A 20,369-nucleotide genomic window follows, 5' to 3' on the forward strand; every position below is an offset into this window, starting at 1 on the left:
CAGATTCTGCGAGCCTATTGGGCGTGACATAGATGGGAGATGAAATGAATGAAAACTAGGGTTTGGTGGGAATAGAAAAGAGGCAGATAGGAAGTTAAACCCCTCGGCCTCCTGCTTTCCTCCTGAGTCCAGATCTGGCAAAAGGAGGTTAGGGGGAGGTCCTTTGTTGCTCCATTGGAGAAACATGGAAAGGGGCCAGAATAGCTCAGTTATTCGAGGAAGTGTTGATAAACAGGACTTTGTATTATGGAACAGCAGCAGCACAATTAGAAAGCACATTGGAATCACCCCCAGTTATCTCTGGGCAGGGAAGAACTTCTGGTTATAAATCTATTGAGTATTGCAACAATTGACTAGAGTGTTTTACTGGCTCTTGTTCTCTTGTACAGTAGTGTTTTTAGTGCTTGTTTAATCATTGTTAATGTGAAATCATTTTTTCTTGGACTTTGTAGCAGTTTATTATAGAGGTTGCAGATAATCATCAGTGTTTTTTATGAAAACAGTAAAGGATTAATGCAATTGTGTGTCTGTCCTGCCCAGAGCAGGTTCTCATTAAGATAAGTCGATTTTGATTTGTTTGGGTTTTAATTTTTCTCTCCGTCTTCAGAACAAACTTCTATAAATATCATCATTGTTACAAAAAGAGATGGAAATTCATCTTCAGGGATTTGTTTTTGTTTTTGTTTTTGTCGGAAAGAAAAAAAGAAGGAATAATAGCTGGACTTAATTTGTAATGATTCTGAAGCATCTTCAAAATCATCTTCTTTCCTTTCCTGTTTTTTTGAGACAGAGTCTCACTCTGTCGCCCAGGCTGGAGTGCAGTGCCGCGATCTTGGCTCGCTGCAACCTCCGCCTTCCGGATTCAAGCGATTCTCCTGTCTCAGCCTCCCGAGTAGCTGGAATTGCAGGCACGTGCCACCATGTCCAGCTAATTTTTGTATTTTTAGTAGAGATGGAATTTCACCATGTTGGCCAAGCTGGTCTTGAATTCCTGCCCTCAAGTCGTCTGCCGGCCTCGGCCTTCCAAAATGCTGGGATTACAGGCGTGAGTCCCCGTGCCTGGCCTTTTTTTCTTTTTAGTGACAGAGTTTTGCTCTGTTGCCCAGGCCGAGTGCAGTGGCATGGTCATGGTTTACTGCCATCTTTACCTACTGGGCTCAAGTGATCCTCCAGCCTCAGCCTCCTGAGTAGCTTGAACCATATGCATATGCCACTATGCCTGGCTAACTTTTTATTTTATTTTTTTGTAGAGATGGGATCTTACTATGTTGCCCAGGTTGGTCTTAAATTCCTGGATGCAACTGATCCTCCTACCTCAGCCTCCCAAAGTGTTGGGATTACAGGCATGTGGGCCACCTCACCTAGCCTCATTTTTTTTTTCCTACATTATACTTTGTTCCAAGAGCATTCTAACAGGAAACACTGAGAAAGAAAGAAAAAGAAGTGATCTACAAGTTAAAACCTGCTTCAGCACATTCTTCTCTGACCCCCAGGAAGCCTCCCCAAGAAATGGAATGGTGTAAACTACTCCTGTTTTTCTTGTGCATATTCTGTCTCCTCTCATTGGAGTGTGAGTTTCTTGAAGGCAAGGATTGTATTTCAATAATCTGTTTTCCCTCACGTTTCTAACACAAGACCTGACACATCAAAATTAACGATCATGAATAAGAAATTAGTTCATGTCTACTTAAAACCACCAGTTCATGGCCGGGTGCGGTGGCTCATGCCTGTAATCCCAGCACTTTGGAAGGCCGAGGCCGGTGGATCACAAGGTCAGGAGATCAAGACCATCCTGGCTAATGCGGTGAAACCCCGTCTCTACTAAAAATACAAAAAATTAGCCAGGCGTGGTGGCGGGCGCCTGTAGTCCCAGCTACTCGGGAGGCTGAGGCAGGAGGATGGTGTGAACCCGGGAGGCGGAGCTTGCAGTGAGCAGAGATAGCGCCACAGTACTCCAGCCTGGGCGACAGAGTGAGACTGTCTCAAAAACAAACAAACAAAACTACCAGTCCATATTGTAGAATGTTTTCTTTAAAAATCTCTTTTTAAAAGTTTAATCACTGGCCAGGCTCCGTGGCTCATACCCATAGTCCCAGCACTTTGGGACACCAATGCAAGAGGATACCTTGAGTCCAGGAGTTCGAAACCAGGCTGTGCAACATAGTGAGACCTCATCTCTACAAAAAAGAAAAACAATTGGCCAGGCATGGTGGTGAGTTCTGGTGGTCCTAGCTACTCAAGAGGCTGAGATGGGAGAATCACTTGAGCCCAAGAGGTCAAGAATCCATGACATCAATTTTAAAAAGCCTTTGCAATAAGGAAAGTAAAATAACAGCTCACTTGCTAGACTATTAAAAGGCAAATGGGAGGAGGCCACAAAAAGGTTTTGATAGGCTAAATGTGGGCTTGACAAAGATCTACACATTTTTCTTCTCATTGTTGGCCAGATTCACTCTTTTTCTTTCCTTTTTTTTTTTTTTTTTTTTTTTTTTTGAGACAGAATCTTGTTCTGTTGTTCTGTGGCCCAGGCTAGAGTGCAGTGGTGCCATCTTGGCTCATTGCAGCCTCTGCCTCCTGGGTTCCAGTGATTCTCCTGCCTCAGCCTCCTAAATAGCTGGGATTACAGGCGCTCGCTACCATGCCTGTCTAATTTTTTGTATTTTTAGTAGAGATGGGGTTTCACTATGTTGGCCAGGCTGGTCTCGAACTCCTGACCTTGTGATCCGCCTGACTCGGCCTCCCACAGTGCTGGGATTACAGGTATGAGCCACCGCGCCTGGCCATGGACTGATTCACTCTTCTTATGAAAAAGCACAAGTTTCTAATGATTAACTTTCTGGGTTGTGGGAAGTTGTGCTTCATAACAATATGGGACTTGTATTCCTTTACACTCTCATCTATAATATCAATATAAATACTTTCTCTGATGAGTAAGTAGGTTTCTGAGATAAGTCCTTGCTTTTATTATAGCTGATAACGCAAGATTATATGAGGTAGTATTGCTAACCACTAGTGAGAGGTTTTGCTATATAATGTGGAACTTACACTTCATTGGTCTTCCCAGAACACCCTAGATGCCACTCTAAATTGTTTATTGACAGCATTAATACCTGGAGAGTTTGCTTAAAAGAAATAGATTATTTTTCTCCCCTTCCTTCTTCTACCCACACCCCCATAACTGTTTTTCTTAAAAAATAAAAAATCCTCAAAATTGCCAACATTGCTCAATTGTTGAGAACAAGGGAACAAGTCAGCCATCATATTTACCCTATTTTTTTATTCATAGAGCTGCATAAAAACTATGTTATCCAAAGCACCATGAAGCTGCACGCTCACCAATTTCAAGATAATATAAAATATCACATAATCAATTATGGAAAATAATGAAATGGAATGTTGGCATAGAAAACCTCCTCGGAGAGTATTAAAACAAGGAATCAATTGCTCGGGTGGGGGGGTTGGGTGTTAAAATTACAATCAGTCAAGTCTTTACCAATGGCCAGCTGTGGGTGCAGACCTGCAGGGCATGTGTGAGAGGGGTCAGATACAAGTTGCTGAGGTAGTCACTGCCCTGTAAAGATTGTCATTAATTCTACAATGAAAGAGTCGTTTGCTGATGCTGTGGGCTAGGTGCACAAGGTACACAGAAAACTGCAGAAGTAAAAGTAATTCAGTCATTTGTTCCTTCATTTAGCAAGCATTTATTAAGTGGCTTTTTTCTCTACCAGACACCAAGGAAGGCACTTGGGAGCTGTAGCTTCAGAATCTGTCCCTGCCCTCAAGGAAGGCAGAAAAATAAGCAACCAATCATAATACTTTGTGAAAGCGGGGAGGTTATAGGAGATGCCCTGTTAGACACAAAGGAAGACAGGATAATGTGAACAGCACAGAATATAAAACAAAAATGAAGTACTAATTACAGGTAACAGGCTCAATTTCACCTCTTCCTGCAATTTTTAGAGAAGCAGAGGAACAGGGGATATGCAGATTTTGAAGTGTGTCCTCAGCATCCTAAAAGAAAAGAAAGCTAGGAAAAATCAGACTGTTTTTTGTTTGTTTTGAGACAGAGTCTTGTTCTGTCACCCAGGCTGAAGTGCAGTGGCGCGATCTCGGCTCACTGCAACCTCTGCCTCCTGGGTTCAAGCAATTCTCCCGTCTCAGCCTCCCGAGTAGCTGGGATTACAGGCGGCTGCCACCAGACCTGGCTAATTTTTTAAGAGATGGGGTTTCACCATGTTAGCCAGACTGGTCTCGAACTCCTGGCCTCAAGGAATCCGCCCACCTAGGCCTCCCAAAGTGCTGGGACTACAGGCATGAGCCATGGCACCCGGCCGCAGATTGTTGTCTCACAATTTTAGTATGCCTTAATTGTGGCAAGGTCTTGTCACCATAACTATTTCTGTCAAGCTATATGTGAAGGACAGGAACCATCGAATGCAAATAAAAAGGAAGACCCCTTGATGAGATGGCTCTAGAAGACATACTTCTGTGTGTGAGTGTGTGTGTGTGTGTGTGTGTGTGTGTGTGTGTGAGGGTCTTGCTCTGTCATCCAGCCTGGAATGCAGTGGCGCAGTCATGCCTTACTTCAGCCTCAACCTCCTGGGCTCAAGCAGTCCTCCCACCTCAGCTCCAGAGTAGCAGGTGTGTGCCACCACACTTGGCTAATTTTTACATTTTTTGTAATCTCCCTGTGTTGCCCAGGCTGATCTTGAACTCCTGCACTCAAGTGATCCTCCCACCTCGGCCTCAGAAAGTGTTAGGATTATGGGTATGAGCCACCACACTTGGCTGACATACTTCTCTTAATTTTCACTCACCTTTTCTCCTTTTGTTCATGGCCAGCAGATAAGTCTCAGTTCTTCCATTTTTCCACCTGCAAAATGGGAATAATAAATTTTCTTGTTGTGTAAATAGGTTCTTAAGCTGGAATCCTTTTTAGGTGTCCATAAATAGACTTTGGGGATTCTATAGTCCCCCACCCACTTGGAAATTCGATGCAACATTAACATGTATGGTAATTGTTTCTAGAAAGCCAATTTCAAAGTAAAGTATTTTGGGCTTTCCTGAAATAAGTGCTAAATAAATAACTAATACTTCACATCACAGAAGAACAACATAACAAAACCAAATTACCATCATAGACTAATAAATCTGAAATAAGATGTTGATAGTGTATGAGAATACAATAAAACCCAGAGAGAGCAAAGTGCACCTGGCTTTGAAATCACTCCTTAGCACCTGAGGGGATCACTTCCTGGAATCTGCTCTGCATGCAATGACATGCAAATTGCTAGGACGTTAGGCCACAGTTCCTTGGGTCAGCTGTTGGCAGAGAACATTTGGGCAGATCTGCATAAGCTGCTGCCCACCGCCAATGGATTGTAATACCACATGACATTCTGGAGACTTTCCTTTAAAGAAAAATATGAACTCTCACTGTCAACTAAACCACTAAATACCGTTTGGGTGAACATTCTCCCGCACCAGAGTCATTTTCAAAAAGGCAGTGACTGCATTTGTCTTGTCCACCCTTATCTGCTAGGGCCTGGCACTTATAACCATCAAAGAATTGGCTCTCAACAATAGCTATTTACTTAATGAATGTAACTGTTTTGGTCAGAATGTACTTACTGGTTTGAAACATTTCTGATGGAGATGTGCTCAGGGATGCCTTTTCCTGATCACAGAGCTTGATTATACTTCGATTTCTGTAAGTAATTTCTTTTTCTCTTCTAAACAGCACTTACGTGGTCCTCCAGTTGGGAGCCTTCTGTTAGATGTTATTTCTGCGTTTGTGTATTGCTTTACACTTCACAAAGGGCTTTCCCATCCATTATCTCATTGCATCTTCACAAAACGTGCCCCACGTATTTTTAGCTGAGAAAATATAAGGCTGGAGAATTAAGCAGCTTGGCCAAGCTCTCATAGCTAGAAAGTGTGGAATTGTGCCTCAAATCCTTGTTTTTGCTCTTCATTTGGTGCTTTCTTGAGCTCACTGTGTCCTGAAATTGTGGAAATAAAGTTAGCCAGAAACTCTTATCACTACTAATATATCGGTGACAGCTGTTCAGAGTCTTATGGAATGGCCACATAAAAATGAATTTGATAAAGTAAATTAAATGTATTTGTTTTATAAAATTCTAGAGTCTCTTGATATAATTTGGAGACAGCCTAGATTGTGAGAGGGAGAAAGAGAATTCTTATTTTGAGATGGAGTCTTGCTCTGTCACCCAGGCTGGAGTGCAGTGGCGTGATCTCTGCTCACTGCAGTCTCTGCCTGCCAGATTCAAGTGATTCTCCTGCCTCAGCCTCCCAGGTAGCTGGGATTACAGGTGTGCACAACGACGCCCAGCTAATTTTGTATTTTTAGTAGAGCCAGGGTTTCGCCATGTTGGCCAGGCTGGTCTCAAACTCCTGACCTCAGTCATCTGCCGGCCTCAGCCTCCCAAAGTGCTAGGATTACAGGCATGAGCCATTGTGCCTGGCCAACAAATCTTTAGACATACCCCTGAACCTCTCTGACACTCCTGTTTTCTCATCTGAAAAAATGGGTACCAGTTCTCCTAACTTCAAAGACATGTTTTGCAAGTCAAATCTAAAATACACAAAAACTCTTAAAAATATTAAACAACATATAAATGTCAGTTGCTTTTTAAATAATGTATAGTGTGTATCTAAACATGGCCATCACATTTGGGTACACCAAGGTTTTTGTCTGGTAAACATCACAAAACAAAAAGTAAACTGATACAGATAGCTATAGAAATGGATAAATATGCTGTCCATATTTAAATATGAGGACTGGACATGAGACAGATGTGCATTTGTCATTGAAGAATGCAGTTCCCTGGAGGGGAACGTGAAACACGTGTAAGATCCCTGTTATAATGTAGTGCTTTTCACTGTAACCCTCATAGCAACCTTGTCAGGAAGATACTTACTGTTCTTGGGCCCGTTATTCAGATCAGAAAACTGAAGTTTAGAGAGTTGGTGGGAAAATTGTCCAAATTATAAAAGAAGCTCCAGTTAGCACCAACATCTTGCTTGGTGAGTGTTCTCTTCAGTCCAGCACAATTGGACTTTCAGTTAACACTGGTTACAAAATTGGCAGTGTGTCTTTGTCTCCAAAAGTCAAATGGGTTGTAATGCTAGTTTTCTTTTATATGCATTCTTTTGGCTTGGCAGTTTGCTAATATCTATATACTATTTCAGCTTCACTTTAATGTACTGTATTCATTTTTAGATACATAAGCATAGGCAATCTGGGGTCATTCTGATGGGGCCTACTCAGGACAACCTGAGGCACCTGGACCTAACTCTAATAACTCTATTAATGTTAGGTAGACCAATTTAATGGAGTGCATTTTCCGAGTGCATTTTCCTAGCAGTTCATTGATTATAAATACTTAGCTTACGTACCTACGTGTGTCCTAAAAAAAAATTTGTCCAAATGAAAATCATGACTTTTAGGAACAGTGATATGAATTGTGAGCACCTGTGCTTCAGTGACCATGGGTGGAGACTTTCTTATTTATAGGTAGTCCTCTTATGTTGAAAACTACACAAAAACCAAAAAGTAGTGAATAACAGTGTCATATTTTGTGTTTTTTTGTTTGTTTGTTTGTCTTTTTCTATTTCTTTTGCAGGTTGATGACCAAATGAAGCTGCTTCAGAACTGCTGGAGTGAGCTCTTAATCCTCGACCACATTTACCGACAAGTAGTACATGGAAAGGAAGGATCCATCTTCCTGGTTACTGGGCAACAAGTAAGTGTAGAGACCGGAAAAAAAAAAAAAGCGTCTTTTTATTAAGCATGTTCAGAATGGCCGGAATTTAACTAGGTCAGAAGCACTCTTGTGCTTTGAAAGGGAGAGATTGGCTGCCAATAATTTAGAAAAGATGACTTGGTGCACTCTGTTCCTGCTCCGATGATTATAGTTAAACTTGTAAAAGCAAACATAATCATGAACATTCTGCTGCTTCCAGTCTGCTGGGACTGAAAGTCCTGCTTATAAGGGTCCGAAGAACTGGTAAATCAAACGTAATGATTAGTACCTAGGTTTTTTTTTTCCTCGAGCTTCTGCTTTAACCTACGACACTTGTTTGTCGGCTATTTTAAAACCTTATAACTTGTGGAGTCCTAACTATTTTGGAACAATATTGGTGAACAAGATGGATTTGGATGTCACGAATAATTGAAATAGTTGGTATAAAGGCAAATGAGAGGGAGAAGAATTTCAGTTTTCAGGATCCAGTCATTCAAATGAAAGATAGAAAGAAAAAAATTACTGTTAGGTCCTACACCTTTCTGAACAGATATTTGTTCTATCAACAAATATTTATTGAACATCCAACTCTGTGCTAGTTACTTTTCCGGGGCTTTGGTATATATTAGTGAACAAAATAAAAAGGTTCCTGCCCTCACGGAACTTAATGTTGTAGCAGGAAGGAGCTGACATTAAACAATAATCCTAAGAAACAAGCCTGTAATATGTTAAAAGTCAAAGTGCTATTGAATAAAAGGAAAAAAACAAAAAAGAAAGAACCAATGAAAGGAAAATCAACACTCATGCATAGATGTGTGTTGCAGTGTGACCATATGTTGCACTGTGAAATAGGAATGGTTGGTTTGGCTTTATTGAAAATGTAACATTTGAGCAAAGTCTTAAGGGAGGAGAGGCAGCTTTGTGAATGTCTTCAGAGAGAGTCTACTTAATGGACCTACATGCAACTTTACAGGAATGTAGGCAAGTCTGTCCAGTTTCTTACCTTCCATTCTACCGCTGATGTGCTATTTAAATAAATGTGTGGAACACAGTGATTCCTTCAGTCCTTTGGATCATACCTATTCAGGGCACCACTGCTTTGTTCAGCAATGGTGACTTCAGTACTCAGGCACCATGATCTTTTACGTCCAGCCATAAATGTTTATGTGCTGTGAAACCACAGCAGTGCTATTTGGAAATGAAGGGCTGTCTCTACATCATTTGCTGTATTATTAATAAATCAAAATTTCCCAATCAAATTAAAAGCAAGCACTATTTCAGAGTTTTTGCAAACTGGGTCAATTCAAGCATCTCCATCACTATCTGGTCCTTACTAAATGCACCTCTCAGGAGAAAAGCTTTGTAGAGGAGAAAATACAGTCTCAATGGGTTTGACTTTCTGTGCTTTCAAATTTTTGTTTGGCATTTTCATTCTGGGACCCAAGTCTTTGGAGGAAATGTACCCATTTTCAGAGTCTAGTCATTGGGTGTGCCTCCCACCTCCACCCAATTAGGAGCTGCATTGGAAGCACAAGACTGGGCTCACAAATTAATTTGATTTCATTTCCTTCTGAGTTTCAGAAATGAAATGGGTTGTGCCGTTCTTTTTCTCAAAGCACTTCCATTCCTGCTCTTTAGAAATACTTCTTATTTCACATTTCATTTTGCCTTAAGTGCTGCCCGTGGGTGAGGGTAATTACTATTTAAAAAGTAGAGAAAAGTGCATTTCTTGCTGTCTGATTTTCAAAACCAAGAACAATCAAGGAATGGATGGTATTATAGTTTTTCAGATCAATTACTAGTGCTTTGTGTTTTGTCATCAGAACTGAATGAGGAACTCGGTGGTGGAGAAATAGTCATTTCCTTATATGTTTCCTGCAGCCTGGATTCTTCCAGCTCCCCTCCCCACCCTTTAAAGTGTGCCACAGATCTGTCTGATCCCCTCCCTTCACTTTTTTCATCCAGTCCAGTGACTACCCTAGTAATGATTAATTGTAATCAGACATTCTCATTTATGGCAATTATGGTAGACGTCTTTATTTTATTTTGTGGAATATCTAGACAAAATGTTTTGACTTTATCTCTGTGCTTCTTGCATTTCATAGGATGGAAGCAAAAGTGCTACAAAGGAAGACTTCAAAAGCTTATAACCTCTCTATCAGAATTAGATAGATATCTTAAAGCAGGGTCATATACATGTACTTCTTTTATATCCTCACAGTACCTAGCACAAAGCTAAATATGTTAGGCACACGATAAATATTACCTGATTGAACTAAATGAGAACTATTGTATCTCTCCCCTGGTTGCTTGATTAAAACAAATTAAGTATAATTTTTTTGAGAATTATAAATACTTCTCTGAGTGTAAAGATGGGAAAATTAGATTTTTGCTACAACAACAATACATTACTTAGTGTACACCAATTTTAAGAAGGTAGTTAAAACAATGATGAATGGAAGGAAAGGAATATATTAAGTGTAAGAGTAAATAAAGCAACATGCTAGAAGAAAAGATGATTTATAAAAAAGAAAAGAGGCCAGGCACAGTGGCTCACGCCTGTGATCCCAGTGCTTTGGGAGGCTGAGGCGGGGGGGGGTCATTTGAGGTCAGGAGTTCGAGACCAGCCTGGCCAGCATGGTGAAATCCACTAAAAATACAAAAATATTAGCCAAGCATGGTGGCATGCGCCTGTGGTCCCAGCTACTTGAGAGGCTGAGGCAGGAGAATCGCTTGAACCTGGGAGGCAGAGGCTGCAGTAAACCAAGATTGTGCCACTGCACTCCAGCCTTGGCGACAGAGCGAGACTCCATCTCAAAAAAAATAAAAAATATAAAAGAAAAGAGGTGGGAAGCTAGGAGATATATATACACACACACACACACATATATATCTACATATATACATACATATATACACATATATACACATATATATGATATGAAAGTAGTTGAAGGAAGCAAAAAAAAAAAAAAGAAAGAACTGCTTCCTTTTATGTTTATAATCCAATAACAACTGAGCTGTGGTGAGAGTGTATTTTCTTTGCTGGCGCAGACTATATGCTCTCTGGTGTGTGTGTGTAAAATTCACACATACAGTGTAATCTGGAATTGGAATTAACCTGTTTTCGTGTCTCCATTCCAAAACTTCCTGGCTACGTCGTCTTTAGCAAGTCACTTTACCTTTTGAGATTCAGTGTCCTCGCCTGTCCAGTGGCAACTATGATGGTATCTACCAGAGAGAATTGCAGTAGGAATTACAGGAAGTATTCTGTGAAATGCTGACATAAAAATTAGAAGTCATCAAAACTAGGCCAGTGCAAGGGTGACATTTATGGAGTCAACAACCCCATGAAGAAAGGACTATTATCCCACTTTGGCAGATGAGGAACCAAGGCAAAGAGAGATGAAGTGGTTGATTCAAGGTCAAGACGCATCCAGTAAGTGGTAGAACAGATGGTCAGATCGAGGCCGACTGGTACCAGAGTTTGTGTTCTTTACCAACATGCCATACTGTTTATCTGGATAACTCAGAGATGCTGCAGAGCTTGCCTTCACGCCGGCATTTAATTTGGTCTTCATGTGTAATTCCAGTGCATGACAGACTCTACGGAAATTCCAAGCAAAACAAATTCATTTCCTTTTTTGTTGAGACTAAATGCATACACTTTTTTTGTGGTTTGGTTAGTTAGTAGTTTGTTTTTGGGGGGAGTTTTCTATATGGCATTGTAAGCACATTGTTACAGTAAATTTAAGTTATTCACAAGCAATTTTAATGTGATTGTTGCTTAGTGTTTTAAAATTATTTTAATATTAAGAAAAAACTAAAACTAAGAAAAAATCACTCATAATGCCACCTCTTGAATCAACTTTTTCTTGAATTCTCTTCCAATCTTTGGGGGAAAACGTATATCTTAAAAGAGGATTTTTCTCATTTTTCTAAGTAAAATAACTTGCCTGCCCCAGAGACATATTGACGTGCTATCATGGATTTGTGTGGAATGTGAACTTTCAAACGCTGCTACAAGTATGTTTCCATGAAGCACTGTATTAAGGCCATGTTGTTGATAGCACGGGAAAAAAAGTAAATGGTATTACCTCAATACAGCATACAAAATTCCCGTAAAGGCAGCTTGGTACTCACCTGTAGGAGATAAATACGTTTTTTAATTTAGTTAAAACAAATGCTTCTGATCACCTGATAAATGAGGGGAAATCAAAGATGTAAGGAGAAAAACATTAGACACAGCTCTGCAGCCAATAGTGATAAGAGGCATAATTCATCCACCTAATTAATGACTGTAATGACTGCCCTTTGCATAGTGCTTTTCACTGTGTACTTTCACAGGTAAGCCCTATTACACAGAGTCAGAGAAAGTGTGGGGAAATTTCAGAGGAGGAAGTGCAAAGAGAATAAGATGGGTGTTCAAAGCTGTCCAGATGATTCAGCTTCTATAAGGAAGTGCCTTACCCCTAAAGTGAGGATATTTGATTGTACTCTCCTTTGCAAGTTGAGGAAGACACCATTGCTTAAAATCCTTCTAGGTCAGAGGAACAGTGACAAGCAATTACTGGATGAAACTTTAAACTCGCCACCATTTTCAGCCTCAGCCAGAAGAAATACAATTCACTCATTATAGATTTCCAGGTTTACTTATAGTATTTTCTTAACTGCCCTATTGAGAAAATGATTACTTCTGGAACAAATGAAAATGTTTATACTGACTATTTTGAGATTGGCAAATAGGAATATTAAAAGTGCCTTAGTCCACAATATCAGGAATGAAGTCCCAACACAAAGGGAACGCCAGACAGTGATTTTGTATCCCCTTGAAAGCATGTGTGTCATGTCTACACATTGCTTTATAGTGACCTTTTGGACAAACAGAGGAATGCAAGACCCCAGGTGCTCCATAGCCCAATCTTCTGGCTTTTTCTTACTAAATACAGCTCACTGTAAATAATGTGGTGAATTTGTCATAGCAGAGGAAAAAGAATAAGACTAGCCTGGATTTTAAAAAATGAGTGACTATCCAGGAAACTGCTCCTTGGAGCTTGAAAAGAGAAGAAAGATAAATAAAATAGCAAAGCCTTTCTCTTAAGCCCAGTGGCTCACAAGTTTGCTCAATAAATGTTTGCAGAATTGAATCTGTTCATAGTTCATTGAGAACTAGAGAAACTAAAATAGCCCCACTGCAAAAAACAGCCCAGGACACCAGTACATTGTATATTAAAATGAGGATTCAGTGTTTCACTTAACCCTATAAGTTAGCTATTATGTTTTAATTGTGTCTTTGAATCAGGCATCTACATAAATGTATATTAAATAGCCTTATTAAGCAAAAAGGAAATTATAATTATCAATAAGATTAAGCACTTTAAATATTCTATATAGTCACAACTTACAGTTATGAAAAGAATTCTTTCCTATCCAATATTTTAAAAACTATACACGCACATATGCACACATATATCTATGTATGTATAAAATAATAATGTACTTTGAAGTAGGGTCAGGTTTTAGTATTTGCATATTGTTGCTAATTAACAGCCACTGTAACATCATCCTAAGGGAAAGGTCTACTGGCAACTTATTATCTTCTATCATTGTGTATCATATTAAAATGACAGGCATCTTATACAAGTCATCAAAATTTCAGTGATTAGAATTAAAAGCAATTTAGCTAAAACTGTTTCTATTTTCATGATGAGTGAAATTTATCCAAAGGGGACATCAGTTTAGAGTATTTCTTCAATACCTCCCTTGAATTTAATGACACAAAGGTTACATGTAAGAGAGCAATAAATTAATTTTACTAAGTACATAAAAGATAAGACCAGCTGCTCCTGAAATGAGCACAAACTCTGCATTCAACAATGAAAATATAATTATGTTTGTAATAAAATGTAAGGAAGTTGCAGATCTCTATGTTGTTTCAAGAATAAATCACCCATCCTTCTTAAGAGCTGTGCAATTTGATAAATTATCCTTGAAAGAAATGTTGTCTAAGCCCCCATTTAATAAGCATGTTTGAGCTTTCAGATTAGCATGTAAATAAATGTATAGCTATAAAGTTGTTAGTAAACCAATTGATTTTTTGAGGTCCACCTCACTAATGGTCTCTCACTAAATATGTAACCCTATGAAACAAATTAGATTCCTTTCCGTTATAGTGTACTACATTTTCAAGTATGAAATTCTAGTATTTGAACTTATTATTATACACCTGTTAGAACTACATACATCAATATTTAATTAACTCCATCTTAATAATGGAAAATTAATACCAACATATTTGTGTTTCATTTTACTATGGTCTTCCTGGTTCAGGCCTTAACTAGTGATTTTTTTCTTTTCTTTTCTTTTCTTTTTTTCCTTTTTTTTTCCCTTTTGAGAGAAGTCTAGCTCTTGTCCCCTAGACTGGAGTGCAGTGGCAGAATCTTGGCTCACTGCAACCTCCGCCTCCTGGGTTCAAACGATTTTCCTGCCTCAGCCTCCCAAGTAGCTGGGATTACAGGCACCTGCCACCACGCCTGGCTAATTTTTGTATTTTTAGTAGAGACGGGGTTTCTCCATGTTGGCCAGGCTGGTCTCGAACTCCTGACTTCAGGTGATCCACCAGCCTCAGCCTCCCACAGTGCGGGGATTACAGGCGTGGGCCACCACACCTCGCCTTTTTTTCTTTTTCTTTTCTTTTTTTTTTTTTTTTTTGAGACAGAGTCTTACTCTGTCACCCAGGCTGGAGTGCAGTAGTGCATTCTCAGCTCACTGCAACCTCTGCCTCCCGGGTTCAAGCGTTTTTCCTGCCTCAGCCTCCTGAGTAGCTGGGATTACAGGTGTGTACCACCATGCCCAGCTAATTTCTGTATTTTTAGTACAGACAGGGTTTCACCATATTGGCCAGGCTGGTCTTGAAGTCTCGACCTCAGGTGATCCACCCACCTCGGCCTCCCGAAGCACTGGGATTACAGGAGTGAGCCACCACGCCCAGATCTTAACTAGTGATATTTACTACAATATCCTTGTATATTTTAAGCTATAGCTACAATTTATTCCATTGATTCCAAGCTTAAATTGATAGTCTTGTCCCATCTTTGATTAGTTCTTGATAATCACAGAAGTGAGAAGTACCTTATTATCATCACCTAGCTTAGTTAAGTGATTTATTTAAAGATGAGGACACCAAGGTTGGAGATTTATACGTACTTGCCCAAGGCTCTTCGTATGTAAGAGGCAGCATTGACTTAGGTCTCATACCTAGTCTCAGGCTTTTGCCACCACTGCTGTACCATCAGGCCTTGCTGCTCTCATTCACTCATCTATCCCATTCGTCCCAGTAAAATTTGTATTATTATTATCTGAAGTAGTTGACTATGTGCAGTTTTTAAAGAATTTATAGCATAGGCACCTTTGTAAAGTAAGGACTTCCCTTGAAGTAGAAAGTTCCCCTGTAAGAGAACTGGCGAAATGATAGTTGAGACGTCACTTTGTGTGCTCTGCAAATAATCCCAACGTGCTCCACAGAGTTCAACAGCTTGTCCTGCCTCCTTCCAGTTCAGGGTTCAGGTTGCCCTGGTACTGACCCTTCTTTCACACACTCTGAAACAGAAACCACAGGAGTTCTTACAACACTTGATGTTTAAATTTAGTGCGCAGATGCCAGCACCTGGCTAAAGCAGGTAGACAGTGCTGTACATGATGCAAGAGCTTTCCTCTAACACACATTAACTGTGGCTTTTTCATGCATAGTTGACTCTATATAAACTGATTGACACCTTTGGGGGTCATCTTTCCACTGACTCATAATTTTTCTCACTCTTGAAAAAGGTTTCTGTACACCCAGTATTCTCTAGTTAAAGCTGAAAATTCAACTCATCATATTTACACAATAAAAAAAATCCATTCTGCCTTGTTTTTAATTGCAAATTCTACTCAGGGGACTAGTTCTCCTGCTTAGGAGGCAGCCCTGTGCCTTCTCCTAGAGAAGCAAGTGCAGTCAATTATGGTAATGAAATGTCAATAAATATAAAAATCTAATACAGTCTGCTCTGGGTGAGTGGCAGATGAGGACTTGCCTCCCAGACAAATTTGCTGCTGCTGCAAATATTAAATGCACCTAAAAGAGTATCTGGTTGCCTGAGAGCTCTCCAGTAAAAAAAGGATGGGAGCGTCAGGTACCAACTGGGCTTTCCCATTACGCTGTAATCGCAGCAGCAAAGTCAGTGCTATCACTGACAGTCTTCCCAACATCTTAACTTATTATAATTTGAACTTCTTATGTCCCCATGAATAATCTAAGATTGGAGGCTAGCAGCACTTTTTTTTTTTGAGATGGATTCTCGCTTATTCACCCAGGCTGGAGTGCAATGGCACGACCTGGGCTCACTACAACTTCCGCCTCCCAGGTTCAAGTAATTCTCCTGCCTCAGCCTCCCCAGTAGCTGGGATTACAGGCATGTGCCACCACGCCCAGCTAATTTTTGTATTTTTAGTAGAGATGGGATTTCACCACGTTGGCCAGGCTGGCCTCGAACTCCTGGCCTCAAGTGATCCACCCACCTCAGCCTCCCAAAGTGCTTTGTATGTAAGCGCCACCATACTCAGCCCCTACTTTTTTTTTTTTAATGAAAAGGAAAATAAGCCTTTTCTTTTTTTGCTTCCAGATAACGGAATTATTCTCCTAAATAAAATTATTGCTGTGTTTAGAAACACATTAATCTGATGTAATCTAATGTAATCATCTGAGAATAGCGGTTTTATGTCATGCTTTTTAGGAAACAGAAAACTAAAGAATAATTTATTTGTATTTATTTTAAATTTTTAAATGAACACTTCTGCTGTTCTATAAAGAATAATTTAAATGTGATTCTTTCATCATCCACAAACATGCAATCTTGAACCATGATTACTTTAAAATGTGGTCTCATAATACAAATGGAAACGTATCTGCCTTTATTTTCCTCATGCACTAGTTAATATTGTATATACATAGAACACTCTTCTGGATTCACTTTTCATGGACAGTATGTTTTTCTTTCACCTTATTCATGAGAGTTAAATTTTTTTATCTTATGTGGTGATGTAATTTTATAATATAAAGAAGGCATATATACTTGAAAAATTTAGGTAGCCAAAACCTGTTTCCTACAAAACTTATCAAAGGTGATTATATTTATCAGACATACTAATTCTGATGCATTTTAGAATCATGGAATGCGCTTCAAACTACTTTCATGGGGAAAATCTCTTCTGTTACCAGTCTGTATTGTGGCCAGGCACGCAGTGGCTTAGGCCTGCAATCCCAGCACTTTGGGAGGCTGAGGCCAGAGGATCACTTCAACTCAGGAGTTCAAGACCAGTCTGGTCAAATAGTGAGACCCCCCCATCTCTATTCTATTTTAAAAACCTGTATTCAATCTGATTTTACCCATAGTTCTTAACAATCTCAGGTGAAATATGTATTGCTGATTCTGATAGTCCTTAAAACTGTGATTCTGTGTTGCAGGTGGACTATTCTATAATAGCATCACAAGCCGGGGCCACCCTCAACAACCTCATGAGTCATGCACAGGAGCTAGTGGCAAAACTTCGTTCTCTCCAGTTTGATCAACGAGAGTTTGTGTGTCTGAAATTCTTGGTGCTCTTTAGTTTAGGTAAGAAATCCTTTTCTCATGCTGTGCTCAACCAACGATTGCTAAATGATGCTGAAGTTCAAATATCTTGTGGTCCATGTATGTTTTTGTTCTATCAATATAATGCCCTTCCTTTCAAATTATGAAATCTTCAAACATGAATATATTTTCATATATGTTTGTACATGATGCATAGCCCTTCCGTGGATAGGTTGGGGAATGGAAAAATGAGTTTATTCAATTGACTCATTCAAATGAGTCCTGTTTTTCTTCCATAATGTACAGATAAGCAATAACCAAATAAAGCTATGACAAAGGTTTAAAACAGACAGCTTAGGAAAGATGTATGGTATCAAATTTTAGCCATCTTTCTCCCATTGATAATTTCTATGTGCCTTTTGTTTCATCTTGCTACTTACTTCTGTTTTTATTCTTCTAAAATGTGAATTGTAATTAAAAACCTGTATTTAAATCTCTATCGGGATTAACTAGAGAATGTTTATAACCCGATGCACCACTATGCAAGTATAAAAGATGACAGTTGTCAAGGGGAAAGGATGCTTCTTTAGGAAAGCTTTGGAAAAGAAAGATAACTAAGCAAGACAGATTAGCTAAATCAAGGTTCTCAGTGAGTCAGTTGAGAAAAATCACCACTGCTTGGAATAAAAAAAGGATTAAGGAGATGGATTTTTATTGACTTCAAAGGAACAGATTTTCCTGCCTGTCCCTTACTTGATTTCTGTATTTTGTTGGCTTAATAAAGCCAACTTAAATAAACTTTTTGCCAAGTCCATTTATTACTTATTGGCAGACAGCTGAGGGAGGCAACTTCCCTTGAATGAAAAAAATGCAGAAATCAGATTCACCAACATATGCTTTTTCTTTAGTCTTCAGTTATAAGATAGTTGTGAATTCATATTCTAAGGAATAAAACAATAAAAAAACTGCAAAGTAAAACAGATGTGTCTACTCTCCAAATTTGGTACTTTATTTTAAAAATTCTTCTTGACAGGACTGCACAACTGTTGCTAATAAAGGGGTAGTTTGAAGTAATAGAACCAGAGTTAATTTTTCACGTATAGTCAACATTTAAAATAAAAAGAGCATTTTCATATTTTGGAAAATGTGATAAATATAGCAAAGAGAAATGTTACTGAAAATTTAAACGGACAACAGAATTTCATAGATGTAACGTTCAAAGGTCTACAATGCCAAGACTAGATCCTGTGTGGTTTCTATATTAACCACAATAAAAAGGAAAGTTCTGTTCAAGTTAAGTCTGCATCTTTTACCCGAGAACAGTGTTTAGAATGTTAAAAAGGAAGATAGCAAGCATAGGCCTGCTTGCTGTAATCGCACAAATTATTCTGGTTTATGGTAAGATCTTAGCCTTTTAAACTAGTACATTTGATCAGTAATTAAATGGAAAATGTGGTAATATATGTGTAAGAAATCTTATAGCATCTTAGTGATAAAATATTTAGAGAGGGTCATCTCACTTCAATGGTATTTTAAATTAGTTGAAGAAATATATTACATTTGAAGATGTACGTATTAACGATGAGCCATCTTTAGTTTTCAGCACTTTTATCTTTCCTTCATCATTTTCCAAAATTATTATATTCTCTGCTAAGACTGTGGGTAGGGGGTTGGGATAGATCTGAGATGCTTTCAACCTTTGAACCTCAAAAATATCTTCCTGAACACCTGGGCCATGTATTTACCAGAACTTTAGTCACACACTCTGTTGTTTAATGAGCACCTGGATTGTTTCAGGAGCCCAGTGCACCAGTGAATAGCTGACCTAAATGTCCATTAAATCCATGTCTATTTGTTGCTTAAGGAAGAAAGGAAAGCATGGCTTTCAGATCAGAGGTAAATAGAATTCTGGCCGAGAGTCTATTTTTTCAGAGAAGCAGGAGAAAAGTAACCGGCAGTAAAATTCAAATAGTTTCTCATTTATGAGTGGAAAAACTTTTTACTCTATAGAAACGGTGGCTAATCAATTTTTTAAATGTCGCCTTTATTGAGGTGTATAGATAATTAACTTTAGGTGCCCCAGCTAGCCCCAAGTGCTGGTTTTACCTGTGATTAAGGGTGAAATCATACCAGAATCACTCTTGAAAGTTAAGGCCAAGTCCTAAGCCGGTATCTGCTGTCCCAGACCTTCCTCCTGAGCCTCGAGTCCCCTGAGTCTGAAGCCTGCTGTTTTTATCTCAGCCCAGCCTTGAGACTCTTTGGTCCTGGAGATAAATGAAGATTTTGTGGACTGGTCAGAGGCCGGGGGCTGTGTTGAGAGATGACTGCAGCAGTATTCTCCTGTGAGAGATGGAACAGTGTTTTCCAGATAGATTTGGTGAGAGAAGGTAGGGTGTGGTCCCAAGCAGGTGCAGCATTCCAAGCTAGAAGCATGGCCAGTGTGAAAGCTTAAAGGCAAGAGAGAGCAAAATGAGTTTGCTGAACTGTTCGTTGATGGATATGGTTTGAGGGAAGCAGCAGATGTGGCTGGAGACATAGACAGGAGCCTGGACATGGACGTGAAAGCCTCAGATGCATTCAACACATACTCACTGAGTGCTTACTATGTGTCCGGCAGTGAAGTAGGCACTGGGGCTGTAGTGGCAAGAAGAAGGAGGTGCCATGGTTTTCATTCTCTAAACAATTAGGAAGTATAGCAGTGTTCTTAAGGGGACGGGGATACAGTGAGTAACTTCAGTTTCTGGTAGCAGCATGGAAAGTGGACTTGACCAAGAACAGTGCTAGAAACCCTGTGTTCAGAGGTTTTATTTTTATTTTACTTAATTTTTTTTTTTTTTTTTTGCTTTTATTCCTGGCATGCTGTGATTTATTTTATTTTATTATTTTTAGAGGGTTTGTTGTTGTTGTTGTTGTTTCTTTTTTTGAAACAGAGTTTCGCTCTTGGTGCCCAGGCTGGAGTGCAATGGCGTGATCTCAGTTTACTGCAACCTGC

At 39.4% G+C, this 20,369-nt stretch overlaps 1 protein-coding gene across 5 annotated transcripts in view; it reads left to right on the forward strand.

Annotated features, from left to right (window-relative positions):
* Positions 1–20,369, forward strand: part of NR5A2 (nuclear receptor subfamily 5 group A member 2) — a 147,961-nt gene that overhangs the window by 74,383 nt on the left and 53,209 nt on the right. For all 5 annotated transcript variants that reach the window (XM_005540336.5, XM_005540335.5, XM_045394486.3 and 2 more), the window contains 2 exons: positions 7,647–7,766; positions 17,272–17,419. In XM_005540336.5, coding sequence (XP_005540393.1) covers positions 7,647–7,766; positions 17,272–17,419 — 268 coding nt within the window. The remainder of the gene's footprint in view (positions 1–7,646; positions 7,767–17,271; positions 17,420–20,369) is intronic.

This window comes from Macaca fascicularis, chromosome 1 (assembly GCF_037993035.2).
Source record: "Macaca fascicularis isolate 582-1 chromosome 1, T2T-MFA8v1.1".
NCBI lineage: Eukaryota > Metazoa > Chordata > Mammalia > Primates > Cercopithecidae > Macaca > Macaca fascicularis.